Here is a 22,542-nt window from a genome sequence, read left to right on the forward strand (position 1 = left end):
TCTTTTACTTTACTTTTTTATGTTTATTTTTGAGAGAGAGAGTACCGAGGCAGGCTCTGAGGTGTCAGCAGAGAGCCCGATGTGGGGCTCGAACTCACAAACCGTGAGACCATGACCTGAACCAAACTCGGATGCTTCACCAACTGAGCCACTGAGGCGCCCCATTGAAGGGACAATTTTCAAAGAGAAAAGATTTGAAAGAGAACAAATGGAACTGTGATTTTGACATGAGGATTTCTGGAATTTTCCATTTTGATGATCTCACAAAATGCTTGGCTTAAGATTTAGGGAAAAAAATCAGTGTTACCTAAAGAACAGTGACAGAGTATGAGGAACAGCAGTGATGAAGTGATAAAGAAATAGATCGTAAAGCTTCTATTTAATTCGACATCCATTGAATCCCTACCATGTGCCATTCATTTTGCCCACCCTGTATGTGGCAAGATAGGAGCTTCTAGGTTGCTTATCTGAGAAGTCATGAGATGAAACTTCTACCCTGGAACACCTACTGGGGTCTCCACACCAACTTTGGGCTGAGATGTGACTCAATGAGATTGATAATAAAGAGGATGCAGGTGAGATGGTGTTTTTCAAGTTGCAAGAGAGTATGAGGGGAGGCTGTTTTAGGCACAGAGGAAGAATCCGGGCTCTGAGGGACAGCCACGGAAGGGGTAAATCTAGCTCCTCAGCAATGATAACACGTGGCAACATGCTTGGCCATGTGCAATTGAGGCTGCTCCTCAAATTTCTGACAATATGGAACTAAACGGAACAGGAGATTGCTCTCACAAGAGCCAGCAGACATGGGAGAAAAAGGGCTCACCAGAGACTTTGTCTTTGGGGTCTTTGAAAATTGCTTCCCACTGGCTCTTTTAATATATCTTGATCCTTCCTGTAAACCAGGGCATAGTGAACACTTTACATTCATTATTTTTAAAAAGCCAATTATATTCATAAAACAATAAATAAAGACAGACTCCATTTTATTTCTATTTTTTAAATGTTTATTTACTTTTGAAGGAGAGAGAGGGAGGGCATGAGTGGGTGAGGGGCAGAGAGAGAGGGGGGACACAGTGTCCGAAGCAGGCTCCAGGCTCTGAGCTGTCAGACCAAGGTGGGGCTCAAACTCACAAGCCTTGAGGTCATGATCTGAGCTGAAGTCAGACACTTAACTGACTGAGTCACCCAGGTGCCCCAAGCCATACTCCATTTTAAATACAAATAGACCACTATGGCTGGAGAGAGGTCACCAACAAAAACAATGGTGGTATATATGGCCGATGTCAGATGTCAGAGAAATGACTGCCTGTGTTCTCTTCTGGAATTTTTATGGTTTCAGGTCTCATGTTTAGGTCTTTAATCCATTTGAGTTCATTTTTGTGTATGGTGTTAGAAGGCAGTTCAGTTTCATTCTTTTGCATGTAACTGTCCAGTTTTCCCAGAACCGTTTGTTGACGAGACTGTTTTTCCCCCAATGTGTATTCTTGTCTCCTTTGTCATGGACTTATTGACCATATAATTGTGGATTATATGTTCCTGTTCCATTGATCTGTGTGTCTGTTTTTGTGCCAGTACCATACAGTTTTGATTACTACAGCTTTGTAGTACATCTTGAAATCTGGAATTGTGATACCTCCAGTTTTGTTCTTTCTCAAGATTGCTTTGGTTATTCAGGGTCTTTGGTGGTACCATACAAATTTTAGTATTGTTTGTTATAGTTTTGTGAAAAAATGCTGTTGGTATTTTGAGAGGGATTGCATTGAATTGTAGATTGCCCTGGGGGTAGTGTGGCCATTTAAAAAATATTAATTCTTCCAGTCTATAAGCATGGAGTATCTTTCCATTTGTGTCATCTCCAATTTCTTTCATCAGTGTTGTATAGTCTTCAGAGTACACGTTTTTCACCTTTTTGGTTAAGTTTATTCCCAGGTATTTTATTCTTTTTGGTGCAGTTGGAAATGGAGTGGTGGGGAGCCTGGGTGTCTCAGTCGGTTAAGCATCGACTCTTGATTTAGGCTCAAGTCATGATCTCCCAGTTCATGAGATTGAGCCCCATGTTGGGCTATGTGCTGACAGTGCAAAGCCTACTTGGGATTCTCTCTCTCTCTCTCTCTCTCTCTCTCTCTGTCTCTCAAAAAAAAAATTAAAAAATAAAATGATTAAAAAAAGTAAATGGAGTATTCTTAACTTCTCTTTCTGCTATTTCATTATTACTGTATAGAAACGCTACTGATTTCTGGGAATATATTGTAGTTTTCTTTTTCTTTTCTCTCTAAATGTGTTTATGGTTGTATACCGGGACTAACAAGTTTGATCTATTTGAATATAAACCATGTCAGCTTTCTTTGACAGTGTGACTCAGCTTAGGCTAATAGGTTTGAGGATGATCCAGAGAAAAGTAGAACAAATTGGCTATTTATGGAGCCAACTACTAATATGAATGGAAATGCGTTTAGCACATGTTCTTTCCAAGAATCTCCCAGACTGACTGAAATAGGGCAGGAATAAAAATGGAAAATTACTTTAGAAGGTCATTTGCATATTGGATGCTACCGCTTACCAGTTGCCTTGGGTTTGTGGAGTTCCTAATTCAAGAACCATTCAGTTTTAAAAATGCAATTCAAACTGATACATAAAGGGGGAATTGTAGAAGAAATTTGGAGTCTATATGAAAGACAAAAAAAAGTAATGAGCTATATATTTAAATTGGCTTCAATTCAAAGTATGTCTTTGAATTTGCAAACCACAGGCCTCTTCCAGAGAATTTCTTCACCAATAAAGTAAAATATAGTTACAACTGTAATCTGGAAATAAGGTTATACACGCTTTTAGGGTGAATACAATGGTAAAGGGAGGGGAGGAACATAGAAGATGAGACCAGAAGAACACTGCTACAAAGTAGAATTCTCTAGGGCAGTTATAAATTTGTCCAGAATTCGCCATGGAAACAAATGGTCATCTGGATAATTATGCCCCAATAATTCAATCACTGTGGATACACTCCTTTTGCTAACTGAACCCTTAGACTAGTGGTTCTTAAAGTAGACCAGCAGCAACAGCACCCTGAAATCTAAGAAATGTAAACCCCCACCCAGCTTCGAAGACATTCTGAGTCAGAAACAGAAATCTGTGTTTTGACGAACCCTCTGGGTGATCTGGAGCATGCTAAGTCTGGTGCATGCCAAATCTACTTACTCCACATTCATAGGTTTTTAGTTTTAGGCATCTAAGAGAGAAAACTTGGCCCATTTTTTTTTTTTTTCCTGTCCAGATCTGTGAGATTTTCTAGCCTCCAGATCTGTGAGAAAACACATTTGTTTGCTGAAGCTACCCAATCTGTGGTGTTATGTTAGGGCAGCCCTAGCGAACAAATACACTGGGTTCATGCATTTTTCAGGCAGTGTGTGGAGAATCCCAGACTGTAGTTGATGGTATGTCAGCATCTTCCTCTCTGAAGTCTATTTTTTAGGGGTTGATGACATTTATTTCCTGAAGCTAGAGCTGGGCTGAGCTGGTTCTTTTGTCGCGGGCCAGGTGGTATCACTGACATGGGAAGAGTCTGGCACATCATAGAGAGAGCCTGGGGGAGGCAGGTGGGAGCCAAGGCCCTCACAAAGGCACCAATTCACAGAGGGACCTCTGGAACCTCACATTTAAAGACCAGCCTAGGGGCGCCTCGGTGGCTCAGTCGGTTAAGTGTCCGACTTCAGCTCAGGTCACGATCTCACGGTCCATGAGTTCGAGCCCCGCGTCGGGCTCTGTGCTAACGGCTCAGAGCCTGGAGCCTGCTTCCGATTCTATGTCTCCCTCTCTCTCTGACCCACCCCCGTTCATGCTCTGTCTCTCTCTGTTTCAAAAATAAATAAACTTAAAAAAAAAAAAATTAAAGACCAGCCTATGCACAAGTTGCCTTACATGTGTCATTTCACTTAAAGCTGACTCCTCTGCAGCTGCAAACTCATGATTCCCTTGGCAATAGAAAAGTCTGTTCTGAAACATCACAACGGAATTCTTGATCCAGTATGAATCACTCTTTTTTTTTTTAAATGTTTTTTTATTTATGTTTTTTGAGAGAGAGAGAAAGAGAGCACAAGCAGGGAGAGGCAGAAAGAGGGGGACAGAGGATCCAACGTGGGCTCTGTGCTAACAGCAGCTGGATGTGGGGCTCGAACTCGTGAACCATGAGATCATGACCTGAGCCAAAGTAGGATGCTCAACGTAGGTGCCCCGGTGTGAATTACTCTTAAGGTTTTGGATATACTGCAGTGTAGTTTATCTGTCCTGTGTATACCATCCAAACCATTTCATTAACCGATTTGACACTTGGAAGGCCTGCTGTGTATCTGAGTTGACACTTAGGGGAATAAAGGGATCAAGCAGTCATGAGCCTTGTGCTCAAGTGATTAACAACTTACTCAGAAATAAAATACAGCTAAGTCGCATATTATAAGGTTGAACACACAGACTAGATCTATACTCGTATTTGCATATATACATACCCACATAAGTATTCTTATTTCTGAGTAGTTTAGACTGCTCCTATTATGTGGCAGCATTGTGTAAGGCAGTTTAGAAGGCTATATCAAATCCATACTGTTAAAGAGGAGACCTCTCTCCCCATACTTCCACCCTGGGCCATCCCCTTCTAAATTTATGTCTCCATGTTTTTTAGAAGGAAAGGAGTTATCGGTCTGGTTGGTCAGAACCCAGGACATGGATTGGGCCATTTTGCCCATGGGCAGCGTCACTCCACCTTAAAGATCAGCTTTGTGGGAGAGCCACCTGTCCTTCTGTACATGGGGTCAGGAGGCTTCCTAGGGGCTGCTCACCCAGGTGTGGCCTCTGCTGCATCTTCTTCATTCTTGTTCCTGTGGCGGCGGCAGGGCGGGGGGGGGGGGGGGGGGGGCGGGGGGGAGGGTTGGTGGCGGGTGGAGGAGGGAAAGCAGAAGGTCAAAGAAGGGCTGGCCATCACAATTCTTTGGGGGAGGAAGCAGGCCATCCTCTGTGGCTTGCAGGCCTAGCCAACACCTTCCAACTCAGCCTTTGCCAGACTCTGTCTGGGTTGTTATGACAAGTGATAAAGTGTTCCCATTTGGCTGCTGTAAGGCTTGCGTGGAAGCCCCTCCTCAGGAGTCCTGAAGGGAAAAAGCGGAATCCCGAGACGTGGGTATTTCTAGCCCAAGGAAACTCTAGGTTAATCACTCTACTTCATAGAGATAACATCAAGGAATATTATCTTTATTGAACTCCTGAAGAGTTTCCCCACAGTGAGTGGCAGAGTCAGGATTTGAACTGGCTAATGGCTTCAAAGCCATGCTTAAACTGTGGCTGTTGACCCCACGCACACTGCCTTCAAGTGCCAAGAATGAAGATCCAAGAATGTGCTAGGGAAGTTCCTGGGGGCTGGGGGGTAGAACACATTCCTCCTGGCAAACTCTTCGTGGAGAGGAAACATTTGAACTTGAGAAAACTGGGAGCATTTGGACATGAAGGGGTGGGAGTATAGAAGAACAGGTATTCTGGAATTGACTGTCAGGCCAGGGAGAACACAAGGCAAACTGTCCCTGCTAGCAATTCCCAGCCTGAGTGGGAGCTGGAATGCACTGAGCACATATAAAATATCCCCCATCCAGTCATTGTAGAGTCATTCCCATTTGGAAGTGACCTTCTGCCATTCCAGGCTGTCAGAATCTGCCAGCATCTGTCACCTAGGCTCAGCCCATTCTGTTTCCCTCTGAGGACTCTGGACAAGAGGCCCTGTTGGTGGCCCCTGGAAAGGCCATGTTCATGCCCACTCTAAGCCCTGGGCCAGAGTAGTTTCCCTCACCCACCTGCCCTCTCCCTGTGGTGTCTGGGCCTGGGGCTGAATAGTACAGTGTAAAGAATCCACGCTTTGGGGTATGCAGCCAGCTTTGTGTTCTAGCTCTGCGGCCTTGAGCAGATTACCTCAATTGCCTTTATCAGCCCTGGTTTCTTCATGTGTCACATGGAGATAGTAACACCTACCTCATGGAGTTGCTGTGAGGCTGTGAGGCTTTCAAAAAATGTACAAGTACATATGTACAAGTGCAATAGATGTTTAGTGAACAGTGGCTGATGTTGGTATTTCCATCCCGTAAGGTCAGAATTGCCTCAGACTCTTTCATGAACCCCCCCTTGACGACTAAAGGCAAACTTTTCTCTTACCTTCCTAATTTCTTACCTTTTACTTCCCTTCATGAGGCTCTCTTGATTAATTATATCTCTCCGTTATTCTTGATTACGATGAATAATATAATAACATGGACCTTTTATTATACATGCTTCTTGTCTGTCTTGAGACTCCCACTAGAAGTTAAGTCCCTGGGGGCTAGAAATTTCTTACATTTGATTCACACTGAATCCCCAACTCGTAGATCTTTGCCTGGAGCACAGTAGGAACTGGGTAAATATTTGTTGAATGAATGAATGAGTCCTCTGACCTCTCTTACCTTCCCGAATCATTCTTTCTCTGTTTCCATCTTCTCCAGTTTAGCCTTTTGCCTCCACTTCCTGGGGACATGCATGTGTTTGTGAAACATCACAGTTATATTGGGTAACTCTGTATATAAGGAAACAGGTAATCACATAATCCATGATAACTCGATGGAAAATTTTTTCTCTCTAGTGCTTAAAAAAAAAAGTCACCTGTTCTTATCCTAGATTGTATAGCTATATATTTGGCCTTGCAGGCCACCCTTTCTCTGTGGGCTGAGTATTTTTAAAGCACTTTAAGACTAAGGAGTGGAGTAATATGGAACGCTGTGGCTCCCAGTTTATGCAGTTTGTTCCATGATAGCCTACAGGATGGAGAACCTCCTGGTTACAGGAATTACACGGACCCCAAAGCAACATGGACTGCAGTCCCCGTGTATGTCCTTTGTGTCATAGCGTATTGTTTCCTAGAAGTCTGTAATTCTAAAAGGCTCCTCAGCGGCTTCCGATTATTGTTTATCTTGGCCAATATCTCCCTTCCCACGATGCCATGGGAGGATGCATCATTATATGTGACACAGGCAGTGCCCTTTCCCACCCTTTACCTGAGAGCCTTGGTCAGCATCTGCCTATCGATGTGTTAGGAATGGTCCTGTTCTAGGGCCTTGCCAACCAACACAGCCACATGCCATAGAAAGGTATGATTGCTGACTGCGGGTCTCCTTGCGGCGGCGGCGGCAGCTCAAGAGCAGAGTAGGAACTGCGGTGGCCAGAGTCATGGCAGGACAAGCGTTTAGGAAGTTTCTTCCTCTCTTTGACCGAGTTTTAGTTGAAAGGAGTGCAGCCGAAACTGTAACCAAAGGAGGCATTATGCTTCCAGAAAAATCGCAAGGAAAAGTTTTGCAAGCAACAGTAGTAGCTGTTGGATCAGGCTCTAAAGGAAAGGGTGGAGAGATCCAACCAGTCAGTGTGAAAGTTGGAGATAAAGTTCTTCTCCCAGAATATGGAGGCACCAAAGTAGTTCTAGATGACAAGGATTATTTCTTATTTAGAGATGGTGACATTCTCGGAAAGTATGTAGACTGAAATAAATCATTATTGAAATGGCATGAAGTGAAGCTGCCCATTCCAGTGAAGTTGTGAAATCTTTCATCAGGTAAATAATTTTCATGTCTCTTTTATAATAAACTAATGGTATCCAAACTAAAAAAAAAAAAAAAAAAAAAAAAAAAAAAAAAAAAAAAGAAAAAGAAAAAGAAAGGTATGATTGCTACCTCCAGCTGGACAGAGACTAGATCATTTGAAAATGATGCTTTGTCTTTACCTTGAACCAAATCAAATTGTGAGGGCAGCCCTTCCTTTGTACTCCATCTAATCTCCTAGAAGATAAGAAGAACCACTGTCTCTAAGTGGGGCTGTGCTGGATGTGATGTGATGAGGCAGTGGGGTTTAGGTAAGGGGGAGGCAGGGGAACTGGGGTGGTAATGTTCTTCCAATAAATATGTAAAAATAAAATTTTGCAATGAACACATGGTAAGTTCAAACAGTGGTTAACTAGAAACATGCATTTGGACTGGCTAGAAGAGAATGAAGTGAATTCAACTAAGTTTTCTGGGGTTCACCCTAGGGGAAATCTGGGGTAAACTCACCGCCTGACCTTCAAAAGTGGGGCTAAGATCTGTTATGTTCTTTGGTGGCTTTATTCTTTTGAGTTCATACCTTTCTGTTGTCCTTGAAATAAGTAACACCAGGAAACTGGCTTTGCTTGGGAATCAGGATGTTTTCCCTCCTTACAGGTTTCAGTTCAAGAACCATCACTCCTCGGTTGTCGTAAACCATTGGGAGATCTCCTCTGAAGTCTCCAGCCCTCCCTAACTTCCTACCATAAAAAATTTCCTGTCCTCCCTACCAAGAGTGTGCTTTCGCATCTTCAGAGCTGAACGATTCTTGGACTCACAGCATTTCTAGGTCCAGTTCCAGGTAAAGATGAAGTTGATTGATGTTCCCTTGGAGAACAAGTCCAGGCCTGGGAGCGCTGATGACCTCTGGCTCAGTGTACCAGCACGAGGGTTCAGGTCCAGTCTTGCTGGTAATCACTCCACCTGCCAGTGACCCAATGTCTGCTGCTGTCACCAGAGCCTCCCATAAGCCTTAGTTTTCTTATCTGTAAAATAGGAATTACAAGTCTTATCTCATTGTTGTTCACTGCATGAACAACAAATGGGGAAAAATGATAAAAAAAAGATTTTATAAAAAAATAAAGCCCTACATTGTAATTATTTATCTAGCACATCAGTAATGTATTTATTGTATAGAACCTAGATAAGAAGAAAAGGGGGAATCAAATAAGAATTAAATAAAAATGGGTTTGAGAGTCAAATACTTTGAGAGGTAAAAGCAAGTAAAATGGTTTCTTTACTACAGGACACACCAGTGGCTTTAGTATACTTATATATATTGTAAATTTCCAAGAGGAGCATAAAGTAGACAGTGTTTCTCAATTTATGGGAACTCCTCTACCTTGTAAAAATGGAATATCTCTTACAGTGGGAGCACCTCTAGCACAGTTTGAGAAACACTGAATTGGGTAAGATTATTGTTGTTATTGTGATTGCATCCAGGTAGTTCGAGGCCAACTCAGTGCAAATCTCCTCCCTGAAAGTGAGGACAGCAAGCTCCCTGCCCTGGGATTAGAACTGCAGATTCAAGGCCTTGGTGAGTCTAATTCGTCTAATTAGACTTACTCGTTCTTCTGGTTCTCTGCTGGGTCTTTCTGTTGCATCTCGAGGCTCTGTGGGTTCTGGCTCTGATTTCAGCTTGAGTTGTCAGAGGACAGGGAGCTGTGAGGAGGGACTTTCCCTGGGCCTCTCAGTTGCCCTGTCTTATCTCTCTCCTACTGGTGCAGCTGCCAGCAGGAGGTGGCCAGGGCCTTAGCATAACTGAATCATCGTTAATTCCAGGCCAGAACATGCTCAGAGATCTGTTCTCTGGCAGAACCAATCAAAATGTTCTATCTGTTCCTCTCAGCACGTCGGCAGGGACTTGTTGGATCTCATACATGGAGAAAAGACACCTTTTATTCCCCCCCTTCCTTCCTTCCTTACTCCTAAGATTGCCAAGACTCTGATTCTGCTAAAAAATATATCTTTTAAGTTACAAATTAAGTTACACTCATTGCAAAAATTTCCAATACAAATATGTATAAGAGTAAAGAGGGAATTTCCCTCCATCTCTTATCCTACATACTGCCATCCCCAAGTGTGAAATGTGTATTATTTTAGATCTTTCTCTCTGCACATATGCATAATTGATAAATAGATTTGCTTGTTTGTTCAGATGTTTGGTCAGATGCACTGCACCTTTGCAGTTTTAGTCAGTAATATTCTCTGGACAGCCTTCCACGTCCATGCATAAATGTAAACTATCTTTGCCTCATTTTTTTAAAGTCAAGCTTATTGCAGGAAAATTCACATAAAACTCACCCTTTTTAAGAATACGGTTTGACGTGTTTTTTTTTTTTTTATTTTTTTTTCAACGTTTTTTATTTATTTTTGGGACAGAGAGAGACAGAGCATGAACGGGGGAGGGGCAGAGAGAGAGGGAGACACAGAATCGGAAACAGGCTCCAGGCTCTGAGCCATCAGCCCAGAGCCTGACGCGGGGCTCGAACTCACGGACCGCGAGATCGTGACCTGGCTGAAGTCGGACGCTTAACCGACTGCGCCACCCAGGCGCCCCCGGTTTGACGTGTTTTGACAAAGGAGGCAAACAACCACTCCAGTCAAGATAAAGAACATCCCCCATCACCACCAAAAGTTCCCTTTGTAGCTGATTCTCACGACCATTAACTCTTGGTCACCACTGATCTGTTCTCCATCCGGTAGTGTTGCCTTTTCCAGAATGCCTTATAGATGGAGTTATGCAGTATGTAGCCTTTTGTGGTGTTGGCTTTAGCATAATGCATTTGAGATTCATCCCGATGACTTGTTTCTGCCGTGTAGTATCGTATTGTACACAACTGGTTACACCAGTAGATGGCCATTTGGGTTGTTTCTAGTTTTTCATTATTACAAAGAAAGTAGTTATGAACATTCACGTACAAGTCTTTGGGTGGATATACGGTTTCATTTCTATGAATAGAATTGTTGTGTGGTAGAGTAAGTGCATATTTAACTTTAAAGGAAACTGCCAAACTGTTTTCCCAAGCGGTTGCACCATTCTGCATTCCCAGTAGCAATGTGTGAGAGTTCCAGCAGCTCCACATCCTTACTAACACTTGGAAATGTCTGTCTTTTTAAACTTAGCCATTCTAGTAGTATGTAGTGGCGTTTCATTAAGGTTTTAGTTTACATTTCTCTAATGACTAATGATGTTGAATATCTTTTCATGTGCTCATTTGCCATTCACGTATCTCCTTTGGTGAAGTATCTATTTACACCTTTTGCCCTTTTCTTTTAATTGGCTTGCTTTATTATTTTTGACTTGTAAAGTTCTTTAGGTATTCTGAATATGCATCCTTTATCATATATGTGTTTTGCAAATATTTACTTATCGTCTTTGGCTTGTCTTTTCTTTTTTAGAGAGGTTTTTTTTTTAATGTTTATTTATTTTTGAGAGAGAGAGAGAGAAACAGAGTGCAAGCAGGGGAGGGGCAGAGAGAGAGGGAGACAAAGAATCTGAAGCAGGCTCTAGGCTCTGAGCTGTCAGCACAGAACCCAGCGTGGGGCTCAAACCCACGAACTGCAAGATCATGACCTGAGCAGAAATCAGACATTCAGTCAACTGAGCCACCCAGGTGCCCTGCCCTGCCTTTTCTTTTCTTCTTTATTGTTTGTTTATTTTTGAGAGAGGGAGAGAGAGCACGTTTATGAGTGGGGCATGGGAAGAGAGGATCTGAAGCAGGCTCTGTGCTGACAGCAGAGAGCCCGATGCAGGGCTCAAACTCATGGACCATGAGATTATGACCTGAGCCAAAGTCAGACGCTTAACTGACTGAGCCACCCAGGTACCCAGGTGCTCATTTTGGCTTGTCGTTTCAATTTAACATTGGTTTTCATAGAGCAGAAGTTTAAAATTTTTGATCAAGTCCAGTTTAACATTTTTCTTAAATGCATTTTATGTCCTAATATTTAAAACACTTTTTTTCATAGAACCCAAGGGTCAAATGGTGATTACCAGGGGCTGGGGAAGATGGGGGAAATGGAGAGACATTGGTCAGAGGGTACAAAGTTTCAGTTATATAGGATGAATAATAACATATAGCATGGGGGTTACGGTTACCAATACTGTTTTGGTGCAGTGGAAATTTCTAAGAGAGTAGTTTTTAAGTGTTTTCACTAGAAAAAAGGTAACTATATGAGTTGACAGATATGTTCATTGTCTTGACTGCAGTAATCATTTCACAAAATATATGTGTACCAAAACGTGCCATATATCTTAAATATATGCCATTTTTATTTAAGAAAAAAATTTTAATTTGAAGAGAAATCTTTGCCTAGCCCAAGGTCACTAAGATTTTCTTGTGTTTTCTTCTAGAAGTTTAATGATTTTCTCTCTTAAGTCTATGATCCATTTTGAGATAATTTTTATGTATGGGGTAAAGTAAGAGTTAAGAATAAATTTTGTTTGTTCTGCATATGGAAGACTGATTTTTCTTACCATTTCTTCCCAAATATTGCTTTTTCCAGCAATATTTGTTGCAAAGACTACTTTCTTCTTTGTAATGACTGTATAATGTTTCACTGAAGAGAAGTCCTATGATTTATTCAACCAATCTCATATTCATTGAAAGTTAGGCTGTTTCAGACCTGAGGCTGTAACGAACATCCTTGCACCTCAACCCCTGGGCAGTTGAATGAGTATTTCTGTGGAATACTGAATCAAACGACACATGTGTATGTCATGTGTTGATGAGTACCATCAGATTGCCTATCTGTATACCATACATTCCTACCTACGAGGCCTGTGAGAGAAAGCTCTAGCTTTGACTGGCTTTGTTGGTATAAGCCTTTCACAAATCTCAAATAATTTCCTTCTAGGTAATCTAATAGCCTGTGTTATTAGATTCTGAAAGATTGAGAGCCCTTCCAGGAGAGTTTGAAGAAAGATAACTTCTCAGTCAGTTAGGGTAACCCTGTAAGAAATAGACTCATAAAATACACAGTACATGGGAAATGGAAATTTACAAAGAGCTGTTTCATAACTATTGGGGCTTATAAATACCTCTGTGCTGGGGCCTCCCCAGAGGGTAGAGGTGACTCGCCCCCCAGTGGCCTGAATGTGTATATGCAGCCTCTCCTGTGCAGGCTCTAATTCTGCGTGGCTGGCTGTCCACATTCCCTCTCACTTTCTCCCCATACTTACCAAAGTCCTTTCTTGTACCAGGCCTGGGCCAACCAGCTACTGTCTGTGCAAAGGCACAAAGGGGTGCTGGGTAATGCAGTTTGTTTAGTGTGGCTGGAGCATAAAACTATGCCATTTTCTTTTCTTTTCTTTTCATCCTGTGGTGGTGTGATTTGATCAAATTAACTGACATTGTTGAGGATTAGGTGGCAAGGACTGTCCTGGGGTACACAGAGCTATGGGACCGTCCTCTATCTCTGGAGACATTAACACAAGTTAAATAGCAATGCAAGGTGGTTTAGAAGCAGCTCAAAAACAATAGCAGGCGTTGCAGGCAGGACATATTGACCCACTTTGTGCCAACAGCAGAGTCAGTGGTGAGAACTGTGTGCTGAGAGAAGGAAGAAATCACTCTTGCTTCACAGGAGGGATCTGAGCTAGATGGTGAAAGTTCAGATTCTGGCAGCAGGTTACTCAAGAGTTACCTTCTTCCCAGGTAGCACGTTCTCCAAAGACCACTGCTGGGACTATAGGTTTCAAAAGTTAACAAGAACAAGCCTGAGAATTTCCTAGTGGGGTTTAGCCAACAATCACAGATCCTTCTGTTAAATAGTTTGGGAATAGCTAAATGGGTGCACCATGAAGCTGTCCTGTTAAAAATTTTTAAGTTTGGGTCACCTGGGTGGCTCAGTCAGTTAAGCGTCCGACTTCGGCTGAGGTCATGATCTCAGGGTTCATAAGTTTGAGCCCCATTTTGGGCTCTGTGCTGACAGCTCAGAGCCTGGAGCCTGCTTCAGATTCTGTGTCTCCCTCTCTCTGCCCCATCCCTGCTCGCACTCTGTCTCTCTCTGTCTCTCTCAAATATAAAATAAAACATAAAAAATAAAATAAAACAATTTTAAGTTTATTTATTTATTTTGAGAGAGAGAGAGAGCATGTGCACAAGTTGGGAAGGGGCAGAGAGAATCCCAAGCAGGCTCTGCATCACCAGCTCAGAGCCTGATGTGGGGCTTGAACCCACAAACTATGAGATCATGATGTGAGCTGAAATTACCTGACTTAACTGACTGAGCCACCCAGGCACCCCGTCCTGTTAATTTTGAATATAACCTAAGTATATTCTTCAAGCTTTCAAAAGATTTCCTTATAAGCCCCTTATCAGTTACCTATGACCGTACAATAAATCATTCTAAAACAACAGCCATTTTATATGCTCATGAATCCATATTCTGGGTTGGGTTCATTTGGGCTGTTCTTCAGCTGTGACTGCCATTGTCATCTGGTGACCCATGTGGTCTGGCTTCCCTCATGTGGCTGTTGCCTCATCTGAGATGGCCAGACAGGGGCTGGCTGCTTCCCCCTCCCTGCTGCTATCTGATGGTTCAGACTCTCCTATGTGGCAGCTTTATGGGGCAGCTTCTAGAAGGCAAAGGCAGAGCTGCCGGGCCCATTAGGGCCTCAGCCTGGAAGTGGTACAGTGTCACTTCTGCCACACTGTACTAGTCAAAGCCAATGACAAGCCCAGCCCAGTTGAATGGGGGAGGAAACAGACTCCAGCTCTTGCCGAGGAGAGTGGCTCACGCGCACAGGGACGGGACGGATTTTCAGTGGCCATCATCACCCCCAGTCCACCACAGCTCCCTGCGTTTCATTTTTGCTGTCTGCATACACAGATTTTACCTCATCTGTGATCCATCCGTGTTACCTCATTTAACCTTTCCGGCATACCTTTAAAGGGAACACTGCCTCCATTTTATGATGAGAAAACTGAGGTTCAGAGATGGCAAACACGCGGCTGCTGTCACAGCAGAGCTGGGAGGCGGACGAGACTGGTGCGAAAGCCAGGGAGCCTTGCCTTACGCTCTGCCTCCCCCAGAGATGAGGAAAGGTGCTCTTCCCCAACGACGCCCACCCCAGAGGCCAGGACTCCCAAACCACTCCCAAACAAACTCCCACGGGGCCCCGGGAGTACGTTATGTGCATTAAAGCCAACTGGGCAACTCTGTAGATCATTATTTTAATAATCTAAGGATCTCTGTAACAGGCTTCATAAACTCATAAGAGGTATTCATTTAAGGACGCAGCACTTTTTACTTGGATTTTGCCCAGCCAAAGATCAAGTCATTGATGCTCTTTCTCCAAGTGTAATTTGATAATCATTCACTTTCTGTCTTTTCACTTATTTTGCTGTGGATGAGATAGAAGGGTGCTGCTTCTGCAGGGAGAACAAACACTTTCTCTTGGAGAAAGCTGTTTGAGAAAATCCACCTCCCCCATTTTATTGGACGATTAAAGAAAAATAATCCAAGGTCAACTTTGCATTTGTCACCGAGCGGGTAAAAGTGTCACAGGCTGACAGCAGAGGGATTTGTGTCTGTGGAAATTCAGTGATTCTGTGGTGCTGTTGGACACCTCTGTTCCGAGCAGGCAGCTGCTGGGGGGTAATTGGGGATCTGACTGCCTTTGAGGACTGCTTCTAGTGAACGTTTGAGACTCAACTGCCTTTTCACCGCCTCTTCAGTAGCCACTCACCTCAGTCTCCAAAACAGAAGTTCTGACATAGTATTTTAATGTGGGCATTTGATTCAGTGCGGGAGATAAATATAACCCTGTGTAGTACGGAGAAGGTTTAATGGGAAATGGTTGGCATTCTTTCTTGGTAAAGGCATGGGGAAAGGAGAGGGAGACAGGAGAGAGAGGGAGAGGGGGAGGGGGAGGGGGGAGAGAGAGGCGCAAACAGCAGTGAGGAAGACAAAGGCAGAGATAAGCAAGGCTTCCCGAGCAGTCTTGCCCAGAGAACTTGACACTTGCCAGACCCCAGCCAGCATGGTTGTCCTGAATCCAGTGACTTTGGGAATCTATCTGCAGCTTTTCTTCCGCTTTATCGTGTCTCAGCCTACTTTCATCAACAGCGTCCTCCCAATTTCAGCAGGTAAATGATGACCACACTTTCCTCTCTTCCATCCGTTAGGGGCAGGGTGGGGGGGAGGGTGGAAGATTATTTTGCAGCGTGTCCTGATATTTTCCCCCTTCTGCTCTCGGTGGAAGGAGGCTGGAGGGAGACAGCCACCCCAGCAGCTTCCTGTCACCCGAGCTGTCTCAGAAGCTCGCTCCGTCCTTGTTCCAAGTGGCCCCCACCCAGCTGCTCAAAGCCAGAGACCCTTTTAAAAATGGTTTCTGCCTCTCCCACTTCTCCCCACTTGCTGCGTGATTTCACTTTGGGAATCGTGGGGAGCTTAAAAGAGACACAGAGGAGAGCATGGAAGGGAGAAGTGAGCCCCAGACATTTCTGTGAACACATCCCCAACCCCTTCTGAAGGGGGCTTGACTCAAGGGGGATGTCGTGGAGCAAATACGCCTCCGCTGAGCTCTTCCCTTCCTGTCCCAGCAGGGAAAAGGGGAATCCAGTGATTCGCCCGTGGGCAGGGACCCTTGCAGCCTCAGTCCTAGGTCTCCCATTTTTCCAGCGCTGGCTGCTTTCCTGTTGTGCCTTCTTCCCGCGGTGAGACTTCTGCCCAAATAGGGCAGCTGGAGGTCGTGGGAGATGGGAGATTTCTGAGGGGATGTGGAGGGTTCCAGAGTGCCCCTGGCCTGGCCTAGAGTGGACTGTGTCTGTCAGAGGTAGGGCTGGGTGATTTGGGGAAGAGGGCTTTTTAAGCTGACCTGCCAAACTTCTCTGAGGGCAGCAGGCACCAGATTGCCCTCGTCCTGTCTGACCCAGAGCAGGGGAAGTATTGTGTTACTGGCATGGCCTATTTAAACCTTTCTGAGGAAACTCAAATGTTTCCAGAGGGCTTGAGGGAGCCAGGCAGACCCCCTGGTTTTGCTGCCTGTCCCGTTATAGCCCCCCTCAATTCACCTCAGCCGCCCCTGGCTTCCCCCCTCTCCCCCAGCAGAGGCGGTTTCAGTCATGCCCTCCAACTTGAATCTCACAAATACTTTCACGTAGGCAGACATTTCATTCTCACTGCCTTTGCTGAAAACACAGGCTCTCAGAGAGGACATGTCTCAGAATCCAGACCCCAGCCCCTCTCTGTTCATAAAATCAGTTCAGCAACGTGTTGTGCGGCCAGGCCTGCCTGCATCTGTGGGCCCTGAGGGAAGGGCTCGGAGAAGGGCACAGGGTAATTATGAAAATGGGAGAAGCTGAAGGAGAGGACAGGGGAACTTGTTGGGAGGTGAAGAGTAGGGAGGGTAGGAAAGGTGGGTGGTTGTGTCACCACGCCTGTATGACAATATGCCCCCACAAATTCCAGTTGGGAGCGCCACACTTCTGGGAGCTGGTGGGTCATGATCCTTCTATTTAAGGGGGGGCAGCTGGATAGTTCATTCGGTCTGATCCAGTGGGTTCTTAACCTTATTTAGGTAATAGAGTCCTTTGAGAATCTGCTGAAGGCTCCAGACTTAAGGAAACTCTGGCTTCTGGTTCTAGCCCTGCCTCTGATGGGCTCTGACTTCTGGGAGACAGTCGGCATTCGACTGTAAGCATCATGTGGGCAGGGACTGTCTTGTATGTTATCATTGGTTCCCCAGGGTCAGAGCAGGCCTTGGCACATGGTAGGTGCACAATAAATATTTGATGAATGAGTGAGTGAATGGAGGAATAATAATTCTTCTCATCTGTAGATTGGGGCTTGCCTTCATTTTATATCATTTAATTTAGATAGACTCAGATGGCTACTAGGTTCTGTAAACTAGAGAGAAAAGAACCTCTGATTTTTTGTTTTTTAACTCCTTGCCCTAGAGACACTGCTGGTGCAGTGTAGACATCTTTTAGGTAGGACATTGTATAGATTGTAGCAGTCAAGGTAACAACAGGAAAAAGAAGCACTTCAGATGGTTCAGATGAAGATTTGAACGAAGGGACCACTTTCAGAGGTGTGAGTGGGGTTAAGGGAGCCAACAGGGAAAGTTGAGGAATTAGTAACTCGGGAAGTCTTTACCACGCTTTTGCTTAAAAAGGCAAGAGGAAGGGGCGCCTGGGTGGCTCAGTCGGTTGAGCGTCCGACTTCAGCTCAGGCCACAATCTCACGGTTCGTGAGTTCGAGCCCCGCGTCAGGCTCTGGGCTGATGGCTCGGAGCCTGGAGCCTGCTTCCGATTCTGTGTCTCCCTCTCTCTCTGCCCCTCCCCCATTCATGCTCTGTCTCTCTCTGTCTCAAAAATAAATTAACATTAAAAAAAAATTAAAAAAAAAAAAAGGCAAGAGGAAGAGGGGCACCTGGGTGGCTCAGTCAGTTGAGTGTCCACCTTCGGCTCAGGTCATGATCTCATGGTTTGTGAGTTCAAGCCCCACATAGGGCTGTCTGCTCTCAGCCTGTCAATGCAGAGCCCACTTCGGATCATCTGTCCCCTTCTCTCTGCCCCCTTCCCACCCCCCTGCTTGCGCTCTCCCCAAAATCAATAAATATTAAAAAGAAAAGAAAAGAAAAAGGAAAGGCAAGATGAAGAAATAGGGAAATTGATCCTAAGAAGATTTGGAACCTTGGAGGAGGGGCCATTGAACAAGAGCTATGACCACAGAAGGACCCAAAGCAGGGAGAAAATAGACAAGAAGTACCCCAACTTCTCTCTACTCCAATCTAGCTACCTCTTTTTTTTGTTATTTTATTTTATTTATTTTTGAAGGAGAGAGAGAGAGAGTGTGTGTGTGGGGGGGGGAGGGGCAGAGAGAGAGAAGGAGACACAGAATCTGAAGCAGGCTCCAGACTCTGGGCTGTCAGCACAGAGCCTGACACGGGGCTTGAACCTATGAGCTGTGAAATCATGACCTGAACCGCAGTCAGATGCTTAACTGCCTGAGCCACCCAGGTGCCTCAGCTCCTCCTGCAGTGCCTGCCATTGGCCAAACCCAGCCTGAAGCTAGGGGGCAGGGGGAGCCTCTGGATACAATCTATGGCAATTAGCTTCTGGGGCACAGAGTGAGAGGGAGGGGTGGGAACGTGGAATAGCTAGCTCATACATCCACTGGCACTTCCTGATGAATTTCTAATTTTTTTTGATGCTTATTTTTGAGAGAGAGAATGAGTGGGGGAGGGGCAGAGAGAGGGGCACAGAATCTGAAGCAGGCTCCAGGCTCTGAGCTGTCAGCACAGAGCCCGACACGGTGCTCAAATCCGTGAGAGATTTGAATCATGACCTGAGCTGAAGTCAGATGCTCAACTGACTGAGCCACCCAGGCACCCCTGCCTGATGAATTTCTAAATCCAGATCTTCTGGTTGTGAATGTGGTCCTTAGACATTTGGTAAAACAATGGAAGGGGCCACCTGGTTGGCTCAGTGAGTTGAGCATCAGACTCTTGATCTCAGGGTTGCAAGTTCAAGCCCCGGGTTATACTCCATGTTGGGCGTGAAGCCTACTTAAAAAACAAACAAACAAACAAACAATGGGAGTGCACCTAGGGAGAATCACTAAGGTAACAGTTCAATAGAGCAAAAAATATCTGCTTTCACCTGTAGAGTCTCTTGGCCTTGTTCCCACAATTAGTCACCATGGCTTCTTCATAACACAGTTCAGAAATAAACTTCTGCCCTGAAATGAGAACTGTTCTTTGACACAGGATCACTTTAATCCTTTGAAAATATTTTCCAATAATTTGGTGTAAAATATTCTATATTCAGAATCTTATAGATTCTTACTCTTCTGAGGAAGACAAGCCCTATGCTCGTAGACACAAGGGCCACCCACCATACCTTAGTGAGCACCTACTATGTGCCTAGCACTGGGCTAAGTGGTACAGAGGACACAGAGACAAGTCGGATGCTGCCTCTGCTCTGGGGGAATTTGTGAACATCCGCTGTTGAAACACAGGCAGCATGTGCTAAATGGCCCAGCAAGGGTGTGATGGAGAAAGAGCTCTTACAGGCCTGTTGGGCAGTACTTTCCTTCAAAGCTGAGCCAGCCCTTCACTGTCTCCAGGAAGGACTGTATTCCCACAACTCCAGACACAGCACCAACTATCTAGACCAGAGAGAGGCTTACTGCCTAGCAAACTCCACTGCCGGGTCCCAGAGGAGAACCACAGAAGGGCGCAAAAAGCCTCAAAGAGGCCAGAATTGATGACAGAACGCCCAGTGTTAAAGCACATGCATTTGATACACAGAAAACTAGTTCTGACTCTTCCTCCAAGTCTATTAATTGTCGCTTTGGATACCGTTTGAGCAGGCTTAGATAGCAGGCTTCTGGAAGGGTGGTGTGGCACATTAGGTTGGGGAGGGTGAGTTCATGCTTACGATGGACACCATGACAACAACAAAAAAAGCTGACCAAAGTGATTACAAGAAAAATGGCCAATCAGCAGGGAATAGTTCTGAGATCAAAAAGAATAGCAGACCGGAATTATTTCTAGAGCCCCTGTTCTGTAGGTAACCCCTGAGGGCACCATTGACTTATGACACATTAACTGTTTCTCACTATTATGAGCATGAATGGCCCAGTGAAGACTGAATTGTGTACACTTAATTTTGTTTAAAAAGGCAGATAAGTGTCAGGTATGTTTTAGAATGATTTCTCTTGAACATGGCCTTAAAATTTTAAGTGTCAGGAGCCGTAATTTTGGGATATTGTGTTAACTATCGCTGAGTAATAAAGCATCCTAACGCTCAGTGGCTTACATAACAATCATTTATCACTGAAGTTCACGTGTTTGTGGGCCAACCAAGGTCAGCTGATCTAGCCTGGGTTTGGCAGGCCCTGGCTGGGCTCGCTATGGGTCTGTGGATTGACTCAGCTCCAATATCCATTCACAGATATAGCTCAGTGGTTGTACAATTTCTAGAATGTGGTGGCACAGACCCAAGGACAATATTTATAGAAGGGCAGACCTTGCACACACTTCGATTTATGTAATTCTCATAGCACCTCTGGGATGGGTGTGGCGAGACTCCCAGTTTTCAGCTGAGGAGGTGAAGGTTCAGAGAGGTTAAGTGACTTCCTCAAGATCACACAGCTGGTATAAAATAAGAGAGCTGGAGACAGAAATCCCATCCTCTGACTTTAAGTCCAGGGATTTTACTAACTTAGATCGATGTCCATGGACAAATAGTGACAGTAGCTTTTAAAGTCCTGCAGACTACCCTCCTACCCTCCAGAAACTCTCCTCTAGATTCTTTATTCTCCATTCCCTCCTACCTTCTCCTCAGCATATCAATGCCTAAAGGTCTTAGCAAAAGATTAAAGATTATTTTATAGTAAAGTGTGTAGGGCCTACCTACCTTACTCTCTCCTTTGAAGGTATTTGCATTTTGTTTGTTTGTTTGTTTGTTTGTTTGTTTTTAAATTCTACTTAGTTAACATACAGCACAGTATTGGTTTCAGGAGTAGAATTCAGTGATTCATCACTTACGTGTAATACCCAATGCTCATCACAACAAGTACCCTCCTTGGGGCACCTGGGTGGCTCAGTCGGTTGAGCGTCCGACTTCAGCTCAGGTCATGATCTCACGGTTCGTGGGTTTGAGCTCCGCCTCAGGCTCTGTGCTGACCGCTTACTCGGAGCCTGGAGCCTGCTCGGATTCTGTGTCTTCTTCTCTCTCTGCCCCTCCTCCGCTCACACTTTGTCTCACTCAGTTTCTCAAAAATAAATAAATGTAAAAAACAAAACAAAAATTTAACAAGTACCCTCCTTAATAGCCACCACCCATCTAGCCCACGGCCCCTCTATCTCCCTCCATCAACCCTCAGTTTGTTCTCTATCTTTAAGAGTCTCTTGTGGTTTGTTTCCCTCTCTCTTTTTTCCCCCTTCCATATATTCATCTGTTTTGCTTCTTAAAATTCCACATATGAGTGAAATTATATATTTGTCTTTCTCTGATTTATTTTGCTTACACAATACACTCTAGCTCCATCCACATTCTTGCAAATGACAAGATTTCATTCTTTTTGATGGCTGAGTACTATTCCATTGTGTATATACCACATCTTCTTTATCCATCCATCAGTCGATGGACACTTGGGCTCTCTCCATAGTTTGGCTATTGTTGATGAAAGGTATTTGCATTTTCATGGGGATTTAAACTAAAGGATGATCTAGTAAGATGAGCCTCAACCAGGGTATTTTGGGGGATGAAACCTTCTGGAATGAGGGGAATACTACTTCACGGACATTCTCTTCAGGTACTGTGAGCCCACCTATCCTATGCCTCCCCCAATACAGGATTTCCCAGGTAGGCGGGACTCCCACACCAGATGGTGAGAAGACCCCAATTCAGTCCCGTAGAATGCGATCATGTGGAAAAAAGTGAATACTGTCTGGGCACCAGAATCTTCTGTTGGCTACTGGGGTGTGACCCTGAGCAGGGTTTTTGTGGCCTAAAAGACCTGCTGTCCAGCTCTGCCCTGCCCTGCCTGGAAGCCAGCCAGGTCACCACTTGGGAACCATTCATGTTCTTGGCAGTAGATTATGGGCCATTTATTTGTGTCTGATGGTGATCAGCTATTGTTTAATGTTCCATAATGCACTTCCTAACCATCTCCTCTGATTTAGCTTTTCATATTTCCTCTGGATAATGCAATCAGAGAGGGTTCTTAAATTAGAGGGCTCCCCATGGGTCCCAATCTCCCCCTTCACCTCACCCCAAGCCTCTGAATAAAGCAGTGGACTCAGCTGCAGCTCAGGTACAGAGAGAGCTGGGTATGAGATGGGAGGCTTTCCCTTCCGATATCCAGAGGCATGCCCCCACATCACCATCCACCTCGCTCACACCTGCTTCCCCCAGATCCACAACCGCCACTGCCACAGCCACACAAC

The 22,542-nt window shown here is 44.6% G+C and overlaps 3 protein-coding genes across 5 annotated transcripts in view; all 3 read left to right on the plus strand.

Moving 5' to 3' along the window:
• Positions 1-22,542, plus strand: part of HACL1 (2-hydroxyacyl-CoA lyase 1) — a 93,584-nt gene that overhangs the window by 50,030 nt on the left and 21,012 nt on the right. The window contains exons 19-20 of one of the 2 annotated variants that reach the window (XR_009261741.1): positions 8,250-8,433; positions 9,075-9,168. The gene's annotated coding sequence lies outside the window, so the exon portion shown is untranslated. Of the gene's footprint in view, positions 1-38; positions 2,118-8,249; positions 8,434-9,074; positions 9,169-22,542 lie in introns of those variants that run through there. The other variant, XR_009261742.1, reaches the window with a different exon arrangement.
• Positions 7,161-7,571, plus strand: LOC131511806 (10 kDa heat shock protein, mitochondrial). Its single transcript, XM_058729859.1, has one exon. The coding sequence runs from the start codon at positions 7,231-7,233 to the stop codon at positions 7,537-7,539; it is 309 nt and encodes a 102-aa protein (XP_058585842.1). The 5' UTR covers positions 7,161-7,230; the 3' UTR covers positions 7,540-7,571.
• Positions 15,521-22,542, plus strand: part of COLQ (collagen like tail subunit of asymmetric acetylcholinesterase) — a 76,821-nt gene continuing 69,799 nt past the window's right edge. For both annotated transcript variants that reach the window (XM_058729846.1, XM_058729849.1), the window contains exon 1: positions 15,521-15,727. In XM_058729846.1, the coding sequence (XP_058585829.1) occupies positions 15,622-15,727 (106 nt within the window). In that variant the 5' untranslated portion in view covers positions 15,521-15,621. The remainder of the gene's footprint in view (positions 15,728-22,542) is intronic.

The sequence above is a fragment of the Neofelis nebulosa genome, chromosome 5, assembly GCF_028018385.1.
Source record: "Neofelis nebulosa isolate mNeoNeb1 chromosome 5, mNeoNeb1.pri, whole genome shotgun sequence".
NCBI lineage: Eukaryota > Metazoa > Chordata > Mammalia > Carnivora > Felidae > Neofelis > Neofelis nebulosa.